Source organism: Siniperca chuatsi, linkage group LG18, assembly GCF_020085105.1.
Source record: "Siniperca chuatsi isolate FFG_IHB_CAS linkage group LG18, ASM2008510v1, whole genome shotgun sequence".
Taxonomy (NCBI): Eukaryota; Metazoa; Chordata; class Actinopteri; order Centrarchiformes; family Sinipercidae; genus Siniperca; species Siniperca chuatsi.
In genome coordinates this window covers 1,497,995-1,521,086 of record NC_058059.1, presented here as the reverse complement: position 1 = coordinate 1,521,086, position 23,092 = coordinate 1,497,995, and the positions used below count along the sequence as shown (strand labels likewise).

Here is a 23,092-nt window from a genome sequence, read left to right as displayed (position 1 = left end):
TTTAGTGACTGCAGACTAAATTTAGTTCAAGAAACATGAAAATGTGAACAAAAGGACATTTACAACTTTATGGATGTAAGTTATGTATGAACATCAATTCAATTCAATTGTTAATTAAACATATCAGATCTACAATAGTAACAGAGAGTCAGTGAACTGACCTCAGAGTCTCGAGTTTGCAGTGTGGACTCTCCAGAAAATCACAGAGCAGCATCAATCCTGAATCCTGTAGCTTGTTGTTACTCAGCTCCAGCTCTCTCAGATGGGAGGGGTTGGACTTCAGAGCTGAGGCCAGAGAAGCACAGCTGGTCTCTGAAAAACTGCAGGAACTCAATCTGAATAAAGAATAAATGATGCAGATAAGAATCCATTTATGATCCAAACAGATGTGTTCAGGTTTGAAATGTGTAGCTCAACATCACTCTGTCCTAATCAATGAGCTTTTCCCTAAAATGAGTAGAGAGACTTTGTCTTTGTGTTATTGTGGATCATCATCATGTCAGCCTTCTGCAGGCATCATCCAAATGTCAGCACAACATTCATACACCTATTCATGTCAACACAGATCAATAACATGCTGCTGATCTCAGTCAAGTCTGGAACTACAGGAGAAAAACTATATTGATCCTTTAATTCAATTCAGTTTTATTTATATAGCGTCAATTCATAACAGAAGTTATCTCATTGCACTTTTCCTATAGAGCAGGTCTAGACCGAACTCTTTATAATATTTATTACAGAGACCCAACAAATCCCACCATGAGCAAGCACTTGGCGACAGTGGCAAGAAAAAACTTCCTTTAAGAGGCAGAAACCTGACAGAACCAGACTCAGGGTGGGGGAGAGAGAGAGAGAGAGAGGTTTTGGGGGAGGGAGGCACAATGCAAATACCACGTAGAATAAAAAAAAAATAGTAGAATTGTAATTGTAGTGTTAATATTAATAAATTAATAGTAATAGGAATGAAAGCTATAGGAAACAGCTGCAATGGAAATATGCTGTGATCTCTGTGTGTGTGTGTGTGTGTTCTGAAGGATCAATATCAATGATCAGACATCATTTGTGAAAACACACTGAAATCAACAGAAACCAAAGAAATATTTCTACTTCAGCAAGTAAACTTGATCAACTGAAACTAAACATTAGTTCAGAGGATCTTCTGTATACAGATGTGACCATTTAGCAAAAATGATAAACACTCATTTACTTTAACAGCTAACAGCCGACATTTTCTACAGTTTCTTTAAGAAACACACGTCTTTAGTGACTGCAGACTAAATTTAGTTCAAGAAACATGAAAATGTGAACAAAAGGACATTTACAACTTTATGGATGTAAGTTATGTATGAACATCAATTCAATTAGGTTCAATTGTTAATTAAACATATCAGATCTACAATAGTAACAGAGAGTCAGTGAACTGACCTCAGAGTCTTCAGTCTGCAGTGTGGACTCCCCAGTCCAGCAGACAGCAGCTTCACTCCTGAATCCTGCAGCTCGTTGTGACTCAGCTCCAGCTCTCTCAGATGGGAGGGGTTGGACTTCAGAGCTGAGGCCAGAGAAGCACAGCTGATCTCTGACAACCTGCAGTCCCTCAATCTGAATAAAGAATAAATGATGCAGATAAGAATCCATTTATGATCCAATCAGATGTGTTCAGGTTTGAAATGTGTAGCTCAACATCACTCTGTCCTAATCAATGAGTTTTTCCCTAAAATGAGTAGAGTGACTTTGTCATTGTGTTATTGTGGATCATCATCATGTCAGCCTTCTGCAGACATCATCCAAATGTCAGCACAACATTCATACACCTATTCATGTCAACACAGATCAATAACATGCTGCTGATCTCAGTCAAGTCTGGAACTACAGGAGAAAAACTATATTGATCCTTTTAACAGCTGCACTGGAAATATGCTGTGATCTCTGTGTGTTCCTCCGTGAGTACGCAGAATTTTTTTTATTTTTAATAATAGATAAATAAGGAATAAAGGGGGAGAACTCCTTGGCTGCCATGCTTTCAGTTATAAATGTTTATAATATTTTTCTGGTATATGATTCTTTGTTTGAATATTTTGTCTCTTTCTATACTGATCCTTTTTCTTCGTATTTCTAAATTATTGCAGGGGCAATGCTGAGATACGTACGAGGAGGAGCACAAGGCCAAGAGGAAGATACAGATGACGAGCAGGAGGAGCAGCCATATACAAGCAGTTCAGGCACACATCAACCCCAGCCGGACAGCAGGTCTGTAGACTCCACAATAGGACCAAGCCCTGATCAACCACCCTCATCCAGCAGTTTAGGGACAGATACACAACAGATAACCACCACCTCTGAAAGCACAAGTCCTGTAATTGAGAGTCCATCAGCAGGTGACAATGTAGAGACCTGTGTGTCCCCTCCAACTGATCCTGCTTTTTGGCCGTCAAAGGTTTTAGACGCAGATCGTGTTGAAATAGTACAAAGAGGCCCATTTAAAGTCCCATCAGATTTTAATTTTCCAAAGGGACTAGATGGCAGGGCGTTTCATAGTAGCCTACAATTCAAAACGCTCTCAAATGGAGAGAAAATCATGAGAAGTTGGCTTGTTTACTCACAACAGAACAATGCTGTTGTTCATCTTATTGATGATTATTTAATTTAATTTATTCAAAGTGACATTGAATTTGCAAAAAAAAAAAATCTGGATTATTTTGATAATTTTTTTATTTTGCTATTCTGTTTACTGTTTACAAAGTCAGCAAAGCTGTGAAGATTTTACTTTCTCTTTTTAGTGTTCTTAAGTTTTATACTGTGATGCTGCTATTGTGTGTTATTGGTATTGAGTTATGTTTGGTAATAAAAAGTTAAACAAAACAAACGTTTTTTTTTTTTCTCGGGGTCGGGGTGGGGGGCATCATAAAGGAATTATGCTTAGGGCACCAAAATGGCTAGCAGCGGCACTGTGTGTGTGTGTGTGTGTGTGTGTGTGTGTGTGTGTGTGTGTGTGTGTTCTGAAGGATCAATATCAATGATCAGACATTATTTGTGAAAACACACTGAAATCAACAGAAACCAAAGAAATATTTCTACTTCAGCAAGTAAACTTGATCAACTGAAACTAAACATTAGTTCAGAGGATCTTCTGTATACAGATGTGACCATTTAGCAAAAATGATAAACATTCATTTACTTTAACAACTAACAGCCGACATTTTCTACAGCTTCTTTAAGAAACACACGTCTTTAGTGACTGCAGAATAAATTTAGTACAAGAAACATGAAAATGTGAACAAAAGGACATTTGCAACTTTATGGATGTAAGTTATGTATGAACATCAATTCAATTCAATTGTTAATTAAACATATCAGATTTACAATAGTAACAGAGAGTCAGTGAACTGACCTCAGAGTCTCCAGTCTGCAGTGTGGACTCTCCAGTCCAGCACACAGCAGCTTCACTCCTGAATCCTGCAGCTCGTTGTAGCTCAGCTGCAGCTCTCTCAGATGGGAGGGGTTGGACTTCAGAGCTGAGGCCAGAGAAGCACAGCTGGTCTCTGACAAACTGCAGCGCCTCAATCTGAATAAAGAATAAATGATGCAGATAAGAATCCATTTATGATCCAATCAGATGTGTTCAGGTTTGAAATGTGTAGCTCAACATCACTCTGTCCTAATCAATGAGCTTTTCCCTAAAATGAGTAGAGTGACTTTGTCTTTGTGTTATTGTGGATCATCATCATGTCAGCCTTCTGCAGACATCATCCAAATGTCAGCACAACATTCATACACCTATTCATGTCAACACAGATCAATAACATGCTGCTGATCTCAGTCAAGTCTGGAATAATGATCAAATCAGACATGTTGTCAATTTTGTTACTTTCACTCTCGTCTGTTTCTTCTCATTTAAAATAATCGTGTGTCATTTTATGAAAAATACTAAGACAGATGTTTTCTATAGAATTCCAAAATGACCAATATGAAATAAATTAGACTTTATGAAATAAATAATATTGTAAGTAAATACAAAAAAGCACCTGTCCCTGCTCTTCTGATGCTCTCATTTCAAACCCCAGATTCAGACTCTCCTCATCACCACTGTCATCGCCATCAACACACAGCTGACTGACTGTGAGCTTCATCCTCATCTTTATAACGGGATCAAAGGTGCAGTGAGCAAAGTGAGAGGCATGTTCTTCATCTTAAATGTAACCTAGTACCTTCCCGCACAAATATAGTGCATTATTTATTATAATGCTCCTGTTTACTGAGTCAGAACACAGAGTGACATCATTTTCTGACAGGAAGCATCGTCACATGTTGAAGTGTCACCTGTCGGTGGTGACAGATCAGACACGATGCTTCAAACAGCTGCATTTGGAAATAAGCTTCACACTCTCTGTGCTCCTGTATGTGAGTTTTAGAGTGTGTTTGTGTGTGTGTGTGTGTGTGTGTGTGTGTGAGGGGCTTTATGTATAAATGTTCCTGTAAAATACTGTGTGAAGGTCATGTATAAAAAACATTATTTCTGAAAATGTGTTGAACTTCTTTTATTTTTTTATATACAGATGTGTCTCACATGTAACAAAATTATAAATCTTGATTTAATTTCGCAGCACATTGAAGGATAAATCCAACAGTTTCCTTAATAACATGAATCCAGTTTGAGTACAGACTTTAAAAAAGAGCTGTTGGGATCTGAGCTCAGACAAACCCAGAAAACAAGAGAACTGAAGGAAATTTAAAACTTCTGTTATGGATTTAAATTCGGTAGATATACACTGGACAAGAGCAAAATACATGAACTGACCTCAGAGTCTCCAGTCTGCAGTGTGGACTCTCCAGTCCAGCAGACAGCAGCTTCACTCCTGAATTCTGCAGCTTGTTGTCACTCAGGTCCAGCTCTCTCAGATGGGAGGGGTTGGACTTCAGAGCTGAGGCCACGACTTCACAGTAAGTCTCTGAGAGTCGACAGTCAGAAAGTCTGTGATGACAGAGAATATAAAACTTAAAGTATAAGAAAATCTGACACTTGATCATAAAAAAAGACAGTCAGCCATTGATCACAACGTTTGAAACTTGAGGCTCCTCCTGTCCACATGTCAAACATAATGAACCACAAACTGCAGCTTCAGACAAAAGTGTCTGCCACATGACTGTAATGTAAACACGTGTCATATTTGATTGACAGGTGTGATTTGTGTTTGTTAAACTTTATTTTAACGTGATGTTCAATGAGCTGTAAAGTCACTGTTGTAACTGCACTCGCATGTATTTACCTCAGTCATGTGCTTGTGTGTATTTTGTGCGTCGTTGATGCATCTTATTATGTCACTCCGTCTGCTTTTCATCTCCCATTAAATTCATTTAATGACTCCTATTGCATTAATAGTATAATTAGTGCTAAAGATTGTATTATTCTAATTTTATGGCTCCCAAGTGGAGTTCAGCTGTTGACCAACATCATCTCTTCTCTGAGCTTGGTGACGGTAAAAATCCCTCCACTGAACTGAACCTGCTGAGCTCTCCTTCACTGGCAGAATGAACCTGGAGGCCGTCCCAGCAGCTGACTGTGTAATGAGCTGCTGTCTGAGGAAATCAGCTGCTAAATACACAAAGACTGTGGCTGCTAACCCAATGAAAACCACAGTGGAGATGTGCGCTGCTATTTTCTCTGCATATCTTGCCTTTACTGTTACTGCTAAATGGTGCCGCGAGGAAACCCGTTGTCTGACAGTTTGTATTTGCAAACTGAAATCATTTCTCACATTAAGGTGACCAGATGGAAACGGTGAGAAAATGGGACAAGCTTTAAAAAACGCTGTCTCTCAGTGAACATTACTAAAGCAGCTTTGGAATAAACCAGTTTGCAGACCAGTCCATTCAAAGAGCGAGCTTCCTCCCTGTTTGTAAATCTAAGTCATTTCTGACGCAGCAAAACACATGAAAAGACATTCAGCGTTTATTTGCACCTTTTCTTTAATGAGGATTGAGAGGGAGGTGTTCTGTTCACTCTTCAACAGGGAGGATGGCCTCCCCTCACATCCTCTCAATCAAACGATAACTATAGATATTGTATCAATTGTGAAAATGGACAGAACAGTCCTTCATATGAAATAGCTCAGAAACTGCTGAGAAGAAATATGATAATAGCAATAACTGCATGAAAGCTATAATGAAAAACCTTAAAGTTCAAGTGACGTTAGTTCCAGCAGATCACAGATATCACATGTCTGTGTGTCTGGATATAAAAAGAACAATAAACAGACACGTTATAGAAACATAGTGCAGACACTGTATCACTGTGGAAATAAAATGGCTGTTGGGATTAAATGATGACTGTCAAAACATTTTCTGCACAAACTCTGAAGTCCTCAAGTTTTCCTGCTGGATTTGTATCAAACCTCCATCACCCAAAGAAAGAAAGTTAGAAGATGACAGAAGATACTTCACTGACTTCAGTGCTAAAAACTCAAAAAGGATTTTTGTAGACATTTGTAGTTTAACACATGTATGATGTTTTTAATGAGCAGGTATAACTTTTATAGTGTGGAAGTTTTATATTGTGCATGTGTGTAAAGTGTGTATCTTTACTCTAATCCTGATGCTTCTGCTTTACGATGCTTTACAGTGTTGATAATCACATCTGGACTTACACAGCCTTTCTGCAGTTCCTCACAGCTGGAATCAGTCTCAGTCGTCCCTCCGCTGATGTCTTGTACTTCTCCAGGTCCAACTCATCCAGAACCTCCTCTGACATCTGCAGCATGTAGGCCAGAGCTGAGCAGTGGATCTCAGAGATTTCCTTCTCTGATCTGTTCTCTGACTTCAGGAACTCTTGGATCTCCTGATGTACTGAGTGGTCGTTCATCTCCATCAGACAGTGGAAGATGTTGATGCTTCTGTCAGGAGATATTTTTGTCCTGTTCTTCTTCAGGTTATTGACGGCTCTCTGGATGATTTCAGGACTGTTGTCTGTCCGACCCAGCAGGCCTCCTAAGAGTCTCTGGTTGGACTCCAGAGAGAGGCCATGAAGGAAGCGGACAAACAGGTCCAGGTGGCCATTTTCACTCCCCAGGGATTTCTCCAATGCTCCCATCAGGAAGACATCCAGAGTTGAATCTACATGTTTTTCTCCCAGAAAAGCCTCCAGTGCCTCTGTGTTGCTGTTGGTGTGGCAGTGGAACATGTAGACGGCAGCCAGAAACTCCTGAACGCTCAGATGAACAAAGCAGTAGACTGTTTTCTGGAAGATCACACTTTCTCTTTTGAAGATCTCTGTACAAACTCCTGAGTACACCGAGGCCTCTGAGACATCCAGACCACACTGCTCCAGGTCTTTTTGGTAGAACATGATGTTTCCTTTCTCCAGCTGTTCAAACGCCAGCCTCCCCAGCTTCAGAAGAACCTTCCTGTCAGCCTCCATCAGCTCCTGTGGACTCGTCTCATGACCCTCATCATACTTCTGCTTCTTCCTCTTTGTCTGAACCAGCAGGAAGTGTGAGTACAGGTCAGTCAGGGTCTTGGGCAGCTCTCCTCTCTGGTCTGTAGTCAACATGTGCTCCAGAACTGTAGCAGTGATCCAGCAGAAGACTGGGATTAGACACATGATGTGGAGGCTCCTGGATGTCTTGATGTGCGAGATGATTCTGCTGGACAGCTCTTCATCACTGACTCTCCTCCTGAAGTACTCCTCCTTCTGGGCGTCAGTGAAGCCTCGTACTTCTGTCACCCTGCCAACACATGAAGGAGGGATCTGATTGGCTGCTGCAGGTCGGGAAGTGATCCAGACGAGAGCCGAGGGAAGCAGATTCCCCTCAATGAGGTTTGTCAGCAGCATGTTGACTGATGACTTCTGTCTGACATCAGACACGACCTCCCTGTTCTTGAAATCCAATGAAAGTCTGCTTTCATCCAGGCCGTCAAAGATGAACAGAAGTTTCCAGACAGCGAGCTTCTCTGCTGTGACCTTCTGTAATGTTGGATGGAAAACATGGAGCAGCTGGAGAAGACTGCACCGCTCATCTCTGATCAAGTTCAGCTCCCTGAACGAAAGCAGAATCAGCAGACTGACGTCTTGGTTTTCCAAGCCCTCTGCCCAGTCCAGAGTGAACTTCTGCACTGAGAAGGTTTTTCCAACGCCAGCGACGCCGTTCGTCAGAACGACTCTGATGTGTCCCTGTTGGCCGGGCAAGGCTTTAAAGATGTCGTGGCACTTGATTGGAGTGTCATGGAGGGTCTCCATCTTGGAAGCTGTCTCTAGCTGCCTCACCTCATGTTGGGTATTAACCTCTTTGCTCTGTCCCTCTGTGATGTAGAGCTCAGTGTAGATCCGGTTGAGGAGGGTTCCACTTCCTGTTTCATCACTTCCTTCAGTCACACGTTCACATCTCCTCCTCAGACTGATCTTATGCTCATCTAAAACCTCCTGCAGACCACCACTCACTAAAAAAGAGAAAACACTGTGAGACAAAACAAAGATTTGACCATCTGCTGATTATTTTCATTACCAATAAAAAACGATCAATATAAGAACATTTAGAGAAGTAAAGGTGATAAAGTCCAGTTTTGGGGGAACATCAGAACAGCCTCTGACTGTGTGTTGGTGGACGTGTTTGATTGACAGCAGAGGCACCAGGCTGAGCCTCAGCAGCTCGTCTGCAGCTCTTCATTGAACAGCTCACTGTGGCTGTTCCCTCCTCCCTGTGATATTTACAACTGTTCCACCCATCAAATAATACAGAATATGTTCACGTCTTGTCGTGTAGACCTGTTTTTATTGAATAGTACCGCTAACAAAGTGCTGCGAAACGCTGTGACAAATACACTCCATTTCCTGTAGCTGCTTCACAATAAAAGCCTCCCGCTGGTTTGAAAACTTTTATGTGAAGCAGAAGCAGGAAATGTTGAGTTTACATAAGCAGCAAATGAACAAAGCTCTGATATGACTAAAGTAACAGTGAACAGTAAAGAAAGATTGACATCTGAACGTCCAAACAGGAACAGGAGTGAGAGGAAACTCAAACCCACAGAGATTCAGTTAGAAGCTTCAAACGTACCGACAGATACAAGGGACAAGCTTCATTTATTTGTCATCCTACAACACAGGGCTGCACAACGAAATGCAAGTTGTAGTGTGAACTGCTACAGAAGAAAAAAAACATTTTTTTATGGGGAGAGATTTTTTAAAACAGAGCTTTCTCTCTGGTCACCAGCACAGACACGTGTTGATCCAATCAGTTTAGATACAGACGAAGCTTTGGTTTGAGGGAGGAGACCAGCGGTGGAAGTATTCTGATCCTTTTATTACTCCCCTCGAGTTGAAGTTAGGCTCAGGTCGTTCTTGATTTTTAACAGACATTTATTCGGACACGAGTCTTCAACATGTCTCGTACATGTTAGTCTTACAGCCCTTTTATGTCCCAACAATGCCGTCAGAACTATGAAAGGAAATAAGTAAAAATTAACCCTCTAAATGTGGTGTTTTACACATAATAATAAACGAAAAATACATACAAAATGAATAAATAAAATGCACATTCAACACATAAGAAAATACACTTAATTGACTAATTATACATTAACACACGGTCACATACGGCAAAGCAATTAACACGATAAAATACATACCTCATTGGCCTCTCTAACTCAAGAGGAATAAACTTGGAGGGTTACAGTTTCTTCTTCTTTAAACAAAAAGACAATATAACTTCTTAGCACTTCTTATAGGCATAACTCTTGCAGACATGTCATGCGTACAGCACCTCGTGTGCTCTTCTACATGTAGTGCACCGGAACAAAATATCCTGATAGCAGCAATTAAATAATTCCCTAGCGGAACAAAAGGAAATAGGTTCCCCCTTTTTCTATAGTTTTAGCTGAATAATATGAAATGAATTGACATGTATTAACAAAAAATATATTACTTACTTATTCTTATGATTATTTTGAAGATTTTAACTATTTATTGACCTTTTAACTATAAAGTGCATATTATGAACTACAATATATGAGTGTTGTCTCTGACGGCAGCTACACTCCCACCAAATCACTTGTGATTTCCAAAATGAACTTATGAACTATACTAATCTGCTTCCAGTAATGTGACAGTCTTGTGGATCGGTCTTACTAGATGAACTGGTTTACTCAGTCTCTTCCCATGGTCATCTGATGTTGAGTCGCTGATTAGCAGCTGCACCTTTTGTACGCATCCATCTTGACTTGGGTATACGGCAGTAACTTTAGCCAGCTTCCAATCATTTCTGGGTGCTGTATCATCTTGTATGATTACTATGTCATTGACCTTCGCATTTCTCTTCGTTTTGTGCCACCTTTGTCTTTGTTGTAAGCTCAACAGATATTCTTTCTTCCATCTTTGCCAAAATTCGTTGGCAAGGTACTGCACTCTACGCCACCTTTTACGAAGGTAAACGTCCTCCTTTACAAAATCTCCAGGTGGAGGCAGTATTATTGACGATTTCATTGTCAAGAGAAGGTTGGGTGTAAGTGACTGAGGTCCAGTAGGATCATTGAGTAAGTGTGTTGTTATAGGTCGGCTGTTTACGATTGCCATCACTTCATATAGGTAGGTTCTTAAGGATGAACTGTCAAGTGTTCGGGATGACTGATCCAGGATGGACGTTAACAGACTTCTGATTGTTCGGATTTGCCTTTCCCAGGCTCCACCCATATGGCTGGCAGAGGGTGGGTTCCTGACAAACTCGCAGCCTAGTCGCAATTTTCCAGTACTGCAGAGTTGTTTCGCTTCATGGACTAGACTAATAGCCTCTTCTTCTGAGTGGAAACTGATAAGGCCGTCATCCACATAAAAGTTTCTTTCGATGAATCTTATAGTTGCTTCACTGAACTGGCCTTGACCTTGTGCCGCGATGTGCGGCCTTGACCTTGTGCCGCGATGTGCTTAAGACCAAAGTTTGCACAGGCTGGCGAGGAGGTGGCTCCGAACAAATGAACTCGCATTCGGTAGACTGATGGACTTGAGTGAAAATCTCCGTTCTCCCACCACAGGAAACGGAGGTAGTCTTGATCTTCGGCTCTGACTCTGAACTGGTGAAACATACATTCTATGTCGCACATCACTGCCACTGGACCCTTGCGAAACCGGCACAAGACACCTATCAGGGAGTTGGTTAGCTCTGGCCCTGTGAGCAGGTGATCGTTTAATGACACACCCTTATACTTTGCTGAGCAATCAAACACTACTCTTATTTTCCCAGGTTTTTGGGGGTGGTACACCCCATGGTGCGGAATGTACCAGGCAGGGCTTCTGTTCAGTTCTTCAGGTGGGACCTTTTCTGCATCTCCACACTCTATTGTTTCGTTCATGAATTTTGTATAGTCGTTGAGATATTGTTTGTCTCTTTCAAGTCTCTTCTTGAGACATTTGAGTCGGTGTTCTGCACAGCTCTTATTGTTTTCCAGACTTGGCCTGTCCTCTTTAAATGGCAAAGGTAACTCACAATGTCCGTCTGCTTGCACTTTCACTCCTTCTTCCATTGTAGAAATGAAGCGCAGATCTTCTTGGGAGAAGTGAGAATCTTCCACCTTTCTTTCGTCGAAGTCAGACTCAAGGACTTTAATCACATCTGGTAGTGTGACTACTTCTTTGACTTGTGTGCGACAAATGTAATGCACTTCATTTGGCAACTGATCTGATGACTGACCGGGTGTCACTTCCTTGACAATAATCCTGTGGCTGCTTCCAATAGCATCACCATAATCAACACAAGGGTCAGCACCACCAACTATTGTCCAGCCCAGGTCTGTTCTTTGTGCGAATGGCTCATTGTCTTTTCCAGACACAACTTCTCTGGGTAACAGTGCTTGTGAGCAGTTGTAACCTATAAGCAGGCCAACATCGCATTCTATGAGAGGGGCTATCTCTTCGGCAAGGTGCTCTAGGTGGGGCCATGCTCTTGCTGTGTTAGGAGTGGAGATGTGATTTAGATTGGCAGGAATAAACTCTCTTGTATAGGTTACAGGTAGAGGAATTCACTTTGATGAATAGATGCCTCTGACTTGTAACCCAGACAGCTTTTCACTTGGAATGACTCTCTGGTTGACAGCGTAGAAAGCTTTAACTGTACATGTCTCTTTTCAGAGTCCAGAGCATCTGCCTTTTCAGCTACACCTTTACTTAAGTAAAATTACTAATACCACAGAATGAAAATACTCCTCAACAAGTAAAAGTCCTGCATTCAAAATCATACTTAAGGTAAAGTGTGTAAGTATTATCAGCAGAATTTACTGAGTATCAAAGTAAAAGTCGTCCCTGTGCAGTAAAACGCTCCTGTCAGTGTTTTATTATATCTGATGTTTCTGGATTCATATTTCTGCTGCATTCATGTGTGTGTTGCATTTTACTGCTGCAGATGTTTAAGGTTGAGCTCATTTTAACTGCTTTATATACTGTTGGGTAGTTTAATCATCCTTATGGTTTGGTCTGACCTTCTGTTACGGTTACAGACAGGCAGGGGACACAGGTGGACAGGAATGTTCTTTATTGGATGACAGCCAGGAGTGGAGAGTGTGGAAAGTCAGTAGGAGGGAGATTACTGGATGTAGGGAGATCACTGGATACAGACTGGAGAACCACAGAGGACTGAAATGAAGCGATCTAGCAGTGGGTTGAGGAGTCCTATGTCTGAACGAGGTCAGACAAGTGGTGTGCTTTTATGCATGCTGTGATTGGGACTGATGTGGAGCAGGAGTGTGACTGGGAGCAGGTGTGGGTGATTACTGGCTGGTGAGACCTGGCATAAGTGCAGTACTTGAGTAAATGTACTTCGTCACGTTCCACCACTGGAGGAGACCATCTGCGGCTGGCCCTGTCCTCTGTGGACAGAGGGTTTTAGTGTTGTTCCCTCTTTAACACTGTGTGGTTCTGTACAGTTTTACAAACTGTTTCTATGTGCTATTTTGAGCTCAGAGCCCGTTCCTCACCCAGGAAGCTCTTGTCATCTCGGGCCCAGACTACTGCAACTCGCTCCTGGCTGGTCTGCCTGCACGTGCCCTCCGACCTCTGCAGCTCATCCAGAATGCAGCAGCCCGGCTGCTCTTCAACCTCCCCGAGTTCTCCCACACTACACCGCTCCTCCGCACCCTGCACTGGCTGCCGGACGCTGCTCCAATCAGATTCACTGGTTCTTGCCTACCGCGCTGCGAATGGCTCAGGCTCTTCCTACATCCAGGACACGGTCAGACCAGACCAGTCCACTACGCTCTGCTGCTGCCAATCGGCTTACTACCCCCTCACTACCAGGGGGGCCCAGCTACCGCTCAACAAACTCACCACTGTTTGCTGTCCTGGATCCACAATGGTGGACCGAGCTCCCCACTGACATCAGCACAGCAGAAACTCTACACATCTTCAGCCTGAAGACTCCAAAACTAAATGCAGCACTTGAAGCCGTTCAGCTTACTTGATGAAGCTGATGTCCTGCATGAGTCTTGCAGGTTTTGGGTTGTATCCACATGGTTGAATGCACTAATTGTAAGTCTCTAAACGAACATAATGTAATAAAATGTAGCAGGTTACGTTTTTAAGTACAGATGTACAGTCTTACTTTGTACAGTGCTGGTCTGACTGGCTGTCTGCAGTCCAGGTCTTATTCTGGATCTTACCTTCGCACTGGGGACAGGAGGAGTCTCCTGATGAAGCAGACTGGTCCCAGTATAAGCTGATGCACTGTCTGCAGAACCAGTGTCCACAGCTGGTAGAGACTGGATCCATCAGGACGTCCTGACACAAAGCACAGCAGGACGGCTGCTCCTCCACAGAAACATGACTCCTCTTCTTCTTTCTGTGAAGACATTTCTTTAGAACTAAAATCATTTGTTGTAGAAAAATATCAAGATGGCCGACACTGTGTCGAAGCTCAGAGGGTCTCAGAGAACAGTAAAAGTGTTGTTTCTTTTCTGTTTGAACTCAGTCTGTAATGAAAATGACTGATCCCGTTATCTCACTAATTAACTGCTTTTCCTATCTGACTGTCATATTAAACATTTAGTGATCTGCCTGTAGTTTGTTATTAATACAAACTCAACACTTCCTGCAGCTACTTCACAATAAAAGCCTTCCATTAAACAGAGCTGATTATGTCCTTCACTGTTTTACAGTCACTTTGGGCAGCTTAGCTTGAGTTAGTTAGGTTTGCACTGAGGCTGGAAGTGCTCTAAATAACTGTGGTAGACCAGCAGTGTAAGACACTTGGCATGTAACAGTGGTGTCACAGGTTCAAGTCCAGACGGTTGCCTTGTTTGCGTGTCATTATGTTTTCTGTCACTCTCTACTGTCAACTATCAAATGAAGGCAGAAATGTAATATTCTAAAAAAAGAGAAGTGGTCCAAATCTACATTTGACCATTTTCTGCCCCCTTTTTTATCAGCTGATAACTTTTAGCAAAGTGCTGTTTGTTCTTCACCTTCAGGAACAATATATGGTGGAGAGAATCTGAGCTCAAAGGTCCACTTGCTAATGTTTCAAAGCAGAGTGTTAATCAAGGTGAGCAAAGCTTTTCTACAAATGCTTTTTCACCACATGTTGCACAATTATGATATGAACTGATTCAAGTTCTAAATCTTTACAGCAACTTCAACGTGATGGAAAATATCTGAAGATTTTCTTGAAGAGTGAATTCTGAAATGGAGGTTCTCAGGTGTTTTGCTACAGAAATAAAATAAGATCCATTTCAGTTTGAAACAGTATCTGCACTAATAGTTCTGCATCAGGAATCTAAATCTTTTAGCAGAACATTTTGTCTTCATCCTCAATGCTTCATCTTCCATCAGGTCAGTTTACAGTAAAAACAGTCTCTTACTTTGTGTCTGAGGGTCCAGGTTCATCACTGAAGTCTGGAGGTTTATCTTTGGACCAGTCACTCTTCAGAGACAGACAGCTGGATCCTGGAGACTCTGCTCTCTGTCTGTTGGACTGAACTCTGCAAACACCATATCATGATATTTATTCATATCACATGAATCCTTGATAAATTCTCTGATGAAAGCCATTGAGGAAGCTCTAAATACACAAACTGCTGCTACTGTCAATAATCAGGAGGTTTAAAAGTTTGTATTAGTCCTCTCAGATTAGATTTCAGCTCTTCTGGTGACTGACAGCTGTCACAAATACTAAGAGGAAGATTCCACCAGTGATTTCTCTTTGTGTCACAAACATTAGACCAATTACATGAAGAAAATGTCTATTAAATACAGTTTAAAAAGTCATTTTCCATCCAATATAAAGTAAAATAGCACTGAAACAAATGCAGACATTGTAGGTGTGCTGTTAGAGACTAGCTGCCCCTCCAGTCTCACTGCAACACTGCTTTCCAAACACCAGTCAGAGTAAACCAGGATATAACAGCAAAATCTTCTTCACATTCTTCTGTTCATGTACATTTTTTGTTGTTGTTGTTTCTCACATTTGCTTTGGCAACGTAAACGTCTGTTTCCCACGTCAATAAGGAGGTGAGAGGGGGAGGGGGTGAGAGAGGGAGAGAGAAGGAGGGAGGGGCAAGAGAGAGGGAGAGAGAGAGGGACAGAGAGAGGGAGAGGGGGGCAAGAGGGAGGGGGGAGTATGGTGAGTGTAGACTTGATACAAAAACCTTCTTTGACCATGAAGCCGAATGTTACTCTACTGTTGGAAAATGACTAAACATTACCAGCAAACAGTGAATGAGTTAGAAGAAGTTCTCTTACTTTGTGTCTGAGGGTCCAGGTTCACTGAAGTCTGGAGGAAGATCTTTGGACCGGTCACTCTTCAGAGACAGACAGCTGGATCCTGCAGACTCTGCTCTGTCCTCCTCTTCCTCCACACAAACACTCATCTTCTGGACTTCAGTCAGTCTGAGAGGTGAAACAGTAACACTGACTGAGCTCAGAACACAAGAATCAGGAAACAAGTCTGTTCAAGAGTCACAAACAAGACCAGGGAACAGGAAGTAACACACACACACACACACACACACACACACACACACACAGTATAATGACTCCACCCAGAGCTCCACCTGTTCAGTCTTCTTATCTGCGCTTGTTTTCTTGGGTTACTGTAGGTTAAATATTTATTATTCAGCCAATCCCGACTTTGTGTCCACAGATGAATCAAACTGTTCATTCTAACATTTCTGTCCTCTACAGTCCACAGGGAGAAAACTTTGACAGTAAAATAATAAAAATGTTGGATTAACACTCACCCTGCCTCGGCCTTCAGTGTCCTTCTGCTCTGTCGACTCAAAATGGAGTCTGAACCACAGACTGTAAAAAAAACAGCTCTGAACTGGCTGAACACTTTCACTTTCAGGTTCCTCCCTGTTCTCATGTCACATGGTCAGTGTTGTTCCTCCCCTCACCATTTACAGGAAATCAGTCGAATTCATCTGCATGTGTGTGTGTGTGTGTCACACAGATCAGCTGTTTAGCATGATGTGTTCATGAGCGTCTCTCGCGGCTTCAACAGATTGAATTCAAATGAGTTTTGGTCAAACTGTTGGAACTTAAATGATGTTTAAATGATGTAAATAAATCGGTTTTGTTTAAGTTACAAGTAAAGTGCTTTAAACCAAATGAAGTGAATGTGTTCTTTGGCTGACACAGTGTTGTGTGGAGGTCGGAGACAGTGTCTGTGGAGCGGCAGAACAGGGTGCTGCTTCCCATCTTCACCGGAGAGTGCGTTCCAATTATCGGGGCTTGACACTGCTCAGCCTCCCTGGGGAAGTCTAATCCAGGGTGCTGGAAAGGAGGCTCCGACCGACTGTTGAACCGCTGATTCAGGAGGAACAATACAGATTCTGTCCTGGTCGTGGACCAGTGGACCAGCTCTTTACCCTTGTGGGGTTGTTGAGGGGTTAATGGGAGTTTGACCAACCAGTCTACAAGTGTTTTTTGGACTTGGAGAAGTCTTATGACCATGTCCCCCAGGGAATCTTGCTGGGGGTTCTGCGGGAGTATGGGCTACCGGGGCCGTTGCTACGAGCGTGAGTGTCCTCAGTGGTCGCTATGTCCCTGAATACTACAGTCAAAGTCTCCTTCATGAACAAACTTAAGTGGTAAATGTACAGTAATCTCCAAATAAGAAGATGATTTATTTCTGATGAGACAAAGAAAAGACTATTGCGAGCAGCAACATTTTCCTCTAGGTAGTGCTGTTTGGATTCAGGTTACTGCCGACTGGTGGCAGTTAGAAATGGAACGAAGCCCACTGACAGCAGACAGCCCAAAACAGGAGTCGGACGCGACGAGTCCTCCTTCCATATGCAGCAGCGTCAATATCAACCACCTGGAGCAGCGATCTGGCGAGACCTGAAATAATCTGTGTGATAACTAACAAAACTAAGGATCATATACATTCACTGAACGAAGATTATGAAAATAAAATGCACATGTCTGGCTAGAAATGTTATCAAAACGCATTTTAATGCCAAAACTATTTAAAAATATTTCATTTTCCACTGAGAATAAAAGGAGTGTCTGACTTTTTTTTATTTATTTACAAAGAAAGAAACTTGGCAGTCACGTGCCGTGGACGCAGGCCAATAGAAAAGAATAGGACAAAACATTTTTACTGATGGCCATAACATTAAACTCGTTCAGTCATGAAAATCATTGTTTAATAAGTCATTTAAACCTTATTCACCAGACTTCAGGTTTAGCAGTCAGCTGGTTTCCTCTTGCCCCCCCCCCCCCAACCCTCCAAAGGACAAGCGGTTATGGATAATGGATAATGGATGGACACTACATAGAACTCATAAACGCTCTGATGTAGGATTTCCCAGACTCTCCTGTTTTTTCAGCAGTCTTCTGACTCGCTGTCTGCAGCCTTTTCTCATACAAAGCGCGTCTCGTTGCTGTAATAAACAACCACATACCAAGAAGAAACGTGTGTGGAGCGCAGGGCCGTAATTATAATAAATATCGGGGGGGACACATCTGTCCCAATACTCAAATATGCTCAAAATGTACCCCCCAATATGTTAATATAAAAATATATATACAGTGCAGCAGATGAAACTACCCAACAGGATATAAAGCAGTTAAAATGAGCTCAACCTGAAACACCTGCAGCAGTAAAATGCAACACACACATGAATGCAGCAGGAATATGAATCCAGAAACATCCGATATAATAAAACACTGACAGGAGCGTTTTACTGCACAGGGACGACTTTTACTTTGATATAATTTTGCTGATAATACCTACTTAACGTTACTTTTACTTCAGTCAGGTTTTGAATGCAGGACTTTTACTTGTAGTGGAGTGTTTTCAGAGTGGTGTTGCTGCTTTTACTTCAGTAATGGATCAGAATACTTCTTCCACTGCTGATTATGATACGATGTGGACCTGGGTCACTCACTGATCTATGCTAGGCTACAAAAACAATGCCTCAGTGCGAAATAGCTTATGCTACGCTATTTGAGCCGGCCCAGTAAGAGATGTGATTGGGCCAGCCTAGTGTCATTATAGAATTTTAACCAATGGGCTGCTGCCCCTGCTGTACGGGACGGTCATTAGCAAAAAGAGAGATCAACCGGCCCCCAAGGTGAGTGGGCCCACCGGGAAAATCTCCGGTATGCCGGTTTACCAGCTTTATTATTTGCATTTTCAAAGAAAAAAGGCAGTGTGCAGTGAGTTTCTTTGTTACCTAAAAATTAGAAACTAATTGTGTTGAGCATTAAAGTGCTCAGGTTAACACCTGTGTTTTTCTTAAATTAACATATGAACAAACAACGATGTCTAAAGATTCAAGTTAAAACTATTTATTCTTTATCTTTAGTTTACAAACATACACATCCTTTACACTTATTAAATATTAAATAAAGCTGTACATTTCACATTTGAATAGAGCTATGTACAATATATGCAGAATATTTCAGCAGGCATTCCCTGATGACATATTTGGATTATCTACAGGAAGTAAGACAGTGTGAGGAAAATACAAACTGGTTTCTCAGTTCTTCTGTAGAAACATCGGCTGTTTGCAGTTTATCTCCTCTCATCCAGCTACATTCCTGCTGATGAATATTGTTTTCATACATTCAGATGCAGTCACGTACAGTCGCGTGCTACAGTCTAACTGATTGATGGAGTCCGTCTTCTGACGTTATCAGTGCTGAGCAGTGACGTGGCTGAGAGCCCCACGGCCCCGCTGCCTTTCCCCGGCTTAGCGAACGGGAACACCTCCCTGGTCAGTCGGTGCAGGAGGCACGGCATCTCTTTCTTCCCACCCAGTACGGGACCTTTGGCCTGGAAGGTGTAGGCCACTCTGTGGGAGAGGCGGGTCATGAGGCGAGTCAGCTCCAGGTTGCGATTGCCTTCCTCCTCTAATAAAGTGCAGAAAGTCTGGAGGAAGACGGATCCCAGTGGGTGCATGAAAGCTCCCGTAACCTGAGGAGAGAAGACGGAGGGAAGAGGATTTCAACAGAGGAGAAGCTGATCTTGTGCAAAATCCACTGCTCAGAACATTAAATATGAACATACTTTTGATTTCCCTAGAACGTGGAACCAAGTTTTTGGTTTGATGTTTAAAATTATTTCGATTTCTACATTTTCGCCCAGGAAAAGGTTGAAAATTTGGGTTATAACTGATTCAGATAAACGTCTTTTTTGCTCCTAGAATCAGAGTTCACTTCATCTTTTTTATGTTACGTCTGCCTTTTTTCTGTGATAGATGATAAACATGTTTCAAATAGTTAATCTAGTCTTTTAGTTTGGGCAACAGTTCATTTTTAAAGCTAGAGTAGGTACTTTATATTACATTGGTACGTTTTGTTATATTTGTTGAAATTCTCTTTACATCCCGACAACAATCTACAAGTCAGATGTTCTGGGGGAAAAACTCTGGTATCTGTCGCAGCCATGGATGTATTATTAGAACTGGATACCGGACCCCAAAATGCCTCCTATTCCTTTCAATGAGATTAGCTCGCCTGACGCACACAGTTTTCTAGCTTCCAGGTTCTTTTATTTATTCTTTCTTTATGTTTTAATGTTTGATGGATAGAATATGATGTGTAGAGACTGATTGAGCGGAAAGGCAGTGAGTAGCCGATATTAGTTGTATCTCTTATAAAACAGAAACTCTAACTGGTGGATGGACTGGGGTTTACCTGGCGCTGTGGCGTACATCACAGCTGTATCTACAGGAACAGAGAGATGCTGTGAAAAGCTGCCCTCTGTGGTGTCACCAGCTGAATCCACCTCCACGCCATCGTCCAGGTCGTGTCCCCGACAGGCCTGCAGAGACAGCAACAAGACAAAGTCCTCAGTAACACATCCTCAAGAAAAGTCATTATTTTGTCACCTCAGCGTGATCCAAACTGACCACACGTGAGACTCCGAGATGATGAACTTTTTTAAATTGAGGTGAAATGAAAGATATACCAAAATGTACCATAATGAACTTGATATAAACAACATCTTCATCACTGTTTGTTTGTGTGTTGGTGCTGCTGCCGACCTGTATGAGGAACACTTTGGCCTTTTTCTCCATATATTCGTTGTCAAAATATCTGAAGATACGAGCCAGTCGGACGGGTTTCCCATCAGCTCCGAACACGCAGCCCTCCTCCCCGTGAGACGAAAAGACGGCCAGAAAACAGTCCTTCACAGGTCGCCGGCTCTCTGCAGCACAAACACATGACACATGCTCATCAATTACACACTTCACTGTCATTACTGCTGTCGAGACATGACAAAGCGTGGAATGGCATGCGTGGTACAGCACATCGGGCATGCATGCACTCACTTGCAGGTACACCTCGTTACACAACATCCAATAAAGTGTAGAGGTGAGAGAACATTCAGTCTGAACTGTGTATCTGCTCATGAGTGTGTAAACAGAAACTCTCCACCTCTGTGTCATGACTCCTGTCTTTGTAAGAATTACACATTTTATATTAACTCAACACAGTTAATGTTAACATTAAACTTCTTTTCCTGTTTTATTGGTTTGTTTTTCCTCCATCAGAACTTTATAATCACAAACAGTACGTGACTGTTCTGCAGTTTTATCTATTAGTGATAAGCAGCTATAAAACTGTGTGGACTTTCTGTTTGATATCTGGGTGTCTGTCCTGATTCTAAATACATAGAAGCAATTTCATAATGTGTTTTCATTCTGGTATATAAAGATCAGTGTGGAGTATAAATCTGAATACTAAATGCTTTTGTCTAAAACTAACTTTCCTTCCACAATCACTCTGTTAAAGTCAGAGACAGCTAAAATTAGAGATCATCTTCTTTGTATTTATTCTGGGAATTTCAAGGTTTTAGAAACCCTGGGAAGAGTTTGCATTCAACAATTAATTCAGCATTGTTTTTCCTGCTTTGAAACAGCTTTTAGATCTTTGTGTTGGAAATAAAACGACAATGCTTTATTTTTTTATGGATCCATAATTTCCTCATAGGTTCCTTGGAAGTTTCCTGGGAAGAATTATGTAATCTGATTACAGCTGAGATGGTTATTTTAGTTTAGTTAGTTGAGTTTAGGGCTGCAACTTACGATTATTTTCATTACATCTGCCAATCTTCTTCTCAATTAATCGACTATTCGTTTGGTCTATAAAGTGTCAGAAAATTGTGAAAAATGCACTTCCACAATCTCCCAAAGCCCAAAATGACACAAAAAAATATACAAACTCAGGGGGCCTCTGACGCGTAGCACCAGAGCCCAGCATTAGAAATTAATTTGTTCCCTTGAAGAAAGTGAAGTGAGTGGAGCTCAGGAGGAGAAGCAGGCAATACATATTAATATACATAGAAACTGAATGAGTGTGTGTGTGTTGTGACATGGAGAGTGTGTGTTGTGCGTTACCTTTCAGAAACAGCTCGTAGATTTCTTCACTGCCGAGGTCAGTGTGGATGTCCACCTTGAATCCCAGTTTGCTGAGGGACCGGTGGAGCCTCTTGGCGTCCCTCTCGGCTCCAGGCCTCCTCCCCAGCTTCACCCCGTGGTCAAACTCGGCCACAGACACCAACACTGCCCTGTTACAATCCCCCCCGTGATCCATCAGTCCTCTCCACTGCAGCATAGTCCTCCAAAGACTTCAAGCAACAAATGAAGCTGCTTCTTTCTTGTGTCTGACTCTGTATGTGTCCGTTATGTCTGTCTCTAACAGACTTTGTGTCTCCGTCTCCGCAGTACAGTCCAGATGAAACCACTCTCAGTACAGCTGTAAAGTTGTAGCTACACCTTCAGTCACACCTGTCGGACCATATATGGACTTTCCTCTACAGGCTGTCACAGGAGAGAGGATCACGTGCGTTTAGGTAACACAGTGTTACGTAACTTTGTCTTTTTTCTTCATGTGCTGGGAAATGACACTGTGCAGTCCCTCTGCACGTCGCTCTAAGGTGTGTTTCCCTCATGTGTTTGCTTTTCCAGATGAGTCAATGCTGCTCTACTGACCATAAAAGAGGAGTTTAAGATAAAACAGGTTTTTCAGAGTCATGACCAGTTTCTTCTTCCTTGTCAAAAGGAAGAAGAAACTGCTGCTTACATTTCAAAACGAAACTGGAACGCCAACAGTTCAGTTGTAGATTGTGGTGCGTTATGCTAGCAGCGGCTAATGTAGCCTGCAGCAGAGGCGAGCAGCGGGCTGCAGAGGTCTGCTGAGCTCACTTCTTTCTGACTCCACAGTTTCAAACCTGCAGTCTGCAGCCCCGCCCGACGCCGACTCGAGTGACATCACTTGAGGACATTTAGCAGACTTCACACAGCTCCCTCTGAGACACTGAAGGCTTTATGCTACTTTTAAAACATATGCAGTTGAACTCCCCAACACCTGGAAACACCTGGAAACACTTTACCTTTAACCTCAAGGTTTTAAGTTTTTATAAGCAAATCAACAGGATTAGGGGTTAAACTCCATCATCTGAGGAAGATCATGTGATACACTGAAAAATCCAGAACAGCTAATAAAATAATCTCGTGGTGAGATTGTTTTCGTTTACTGCTGTTCAAAGGTCAAGAATTTACTTTCAATTTAAAAAGTGTCAAACTAGAGGAGATCTCCAGATGCTTTTCATTCAGGTTTATTTATCCTGTTAAAACAGGATAAATAATGCTTACTATAAACCTCCATAAA

At 42.0% G+C, this 23,092-nt stretch overlaps 2 protein-coding genes across 9 annotated transcripts in view; both read right to left on the bottom strand.

The window, feature by feature from the left end:
• The window catches only part of LOC122865135 (NACHT, LRR and PYD domains-containing protein 12-like), a 43,381-nt gene extending 27,015 nt beyond the window's left edge, over nucleotides 1-16,366 (bottom strand). Inside the window, exons 1-8 of one of the 7 annotated variants that reach the window (XM_044173123.1) lie at nucleotides 16,204-16,343; nucleotides 15,707-15,853; nucleotides 14,827-14,946; nucleotides 13,630-13,808; nucleotides 6,642-8,430; nucleotides 4,796-4,969; nucleotides 3,389-3,562; nucleotides 1,971-2,351 (exon numbers count right to left, since the gene is read on the bottom strand). In XM_044173123.1, coding sequence (XP_044029058.1) covers nucleotides 2,303-2,351; nucleotides 3,389-3,562; nucleotides 4,796-4,969; nucleotides 6,642-8,430; nucleotides 13,630-13,808; nucleotides 14,827-14,946; nucleotides 15,707-15,853; nucleotides 16,204-16,328 — 2,757 coding nt within the window. In that variant the 5' untranslated portion in view covers nucleotides 16,329-16,343 and the 3' untranslated portion in view covers nucleotides 1,971-2,302. Of the gene's footprint in view, nucleotides 1-1,970; nucleotides 2,352-3,388; nucleotides 3,563-4,795; nucleotides 4,970-5,418; nucleotides 6,227-6,637; nucleotides 8,431-13,629; nucleotides 13,809-14,826; nucleotides 14,947-15,706; nucleotides 15,854-16,203 lie in introns of those variants that run through there. The other 6 variants (XM_044173126.1, XM_044173127.1, XM_044173124.1 and 3 more) reach the window with 6 other exon arrangements.
• LOC122865138 (caspase-7-like) overlaps nucleotides 1-22,190 on the bottom strand; it is a 66,820-nt gene extending 44,630 nt beyond the window's left edge. The window contains exons 1-4 of one of the 2 annotated variants that reach the window (XM_044173133.1): nucleotides 21,820-22,190; nucleotides 20,464-20,627; nucleotides 20,114-20,240; nucleotides 18,748-19,391 (exon numbers count right to left, since the gene is read on the bottom strand). In XM_044173133.1, coding sequence (XP_044029068.1) covers nucleotides 19,168-19,391; nucleotides 20,114-20,240; nucleotides 20,464-20,627; nucleotides 21,820-22,036 — 732 coding nt within the window. In that variant the 5' untranslated portion in view covers nucleotides 22,037-22,190 and the 3' untranslated portion in view covers nucleotides 18,748-19,167. Of the gene's footprint in view, nucleotides 1-18,747; nucleotides 19,392-20,113; nucleotides 20,241-20,463; nucleotides 20,628-21,819 lie in introns of those variants that run through there. The other variant, XM_044173132.1, reaches the window with a different exon arrangement.
• Between the last annotated feature and the right edge of the window lie 902 nt (nucleotides 22,191-23,092).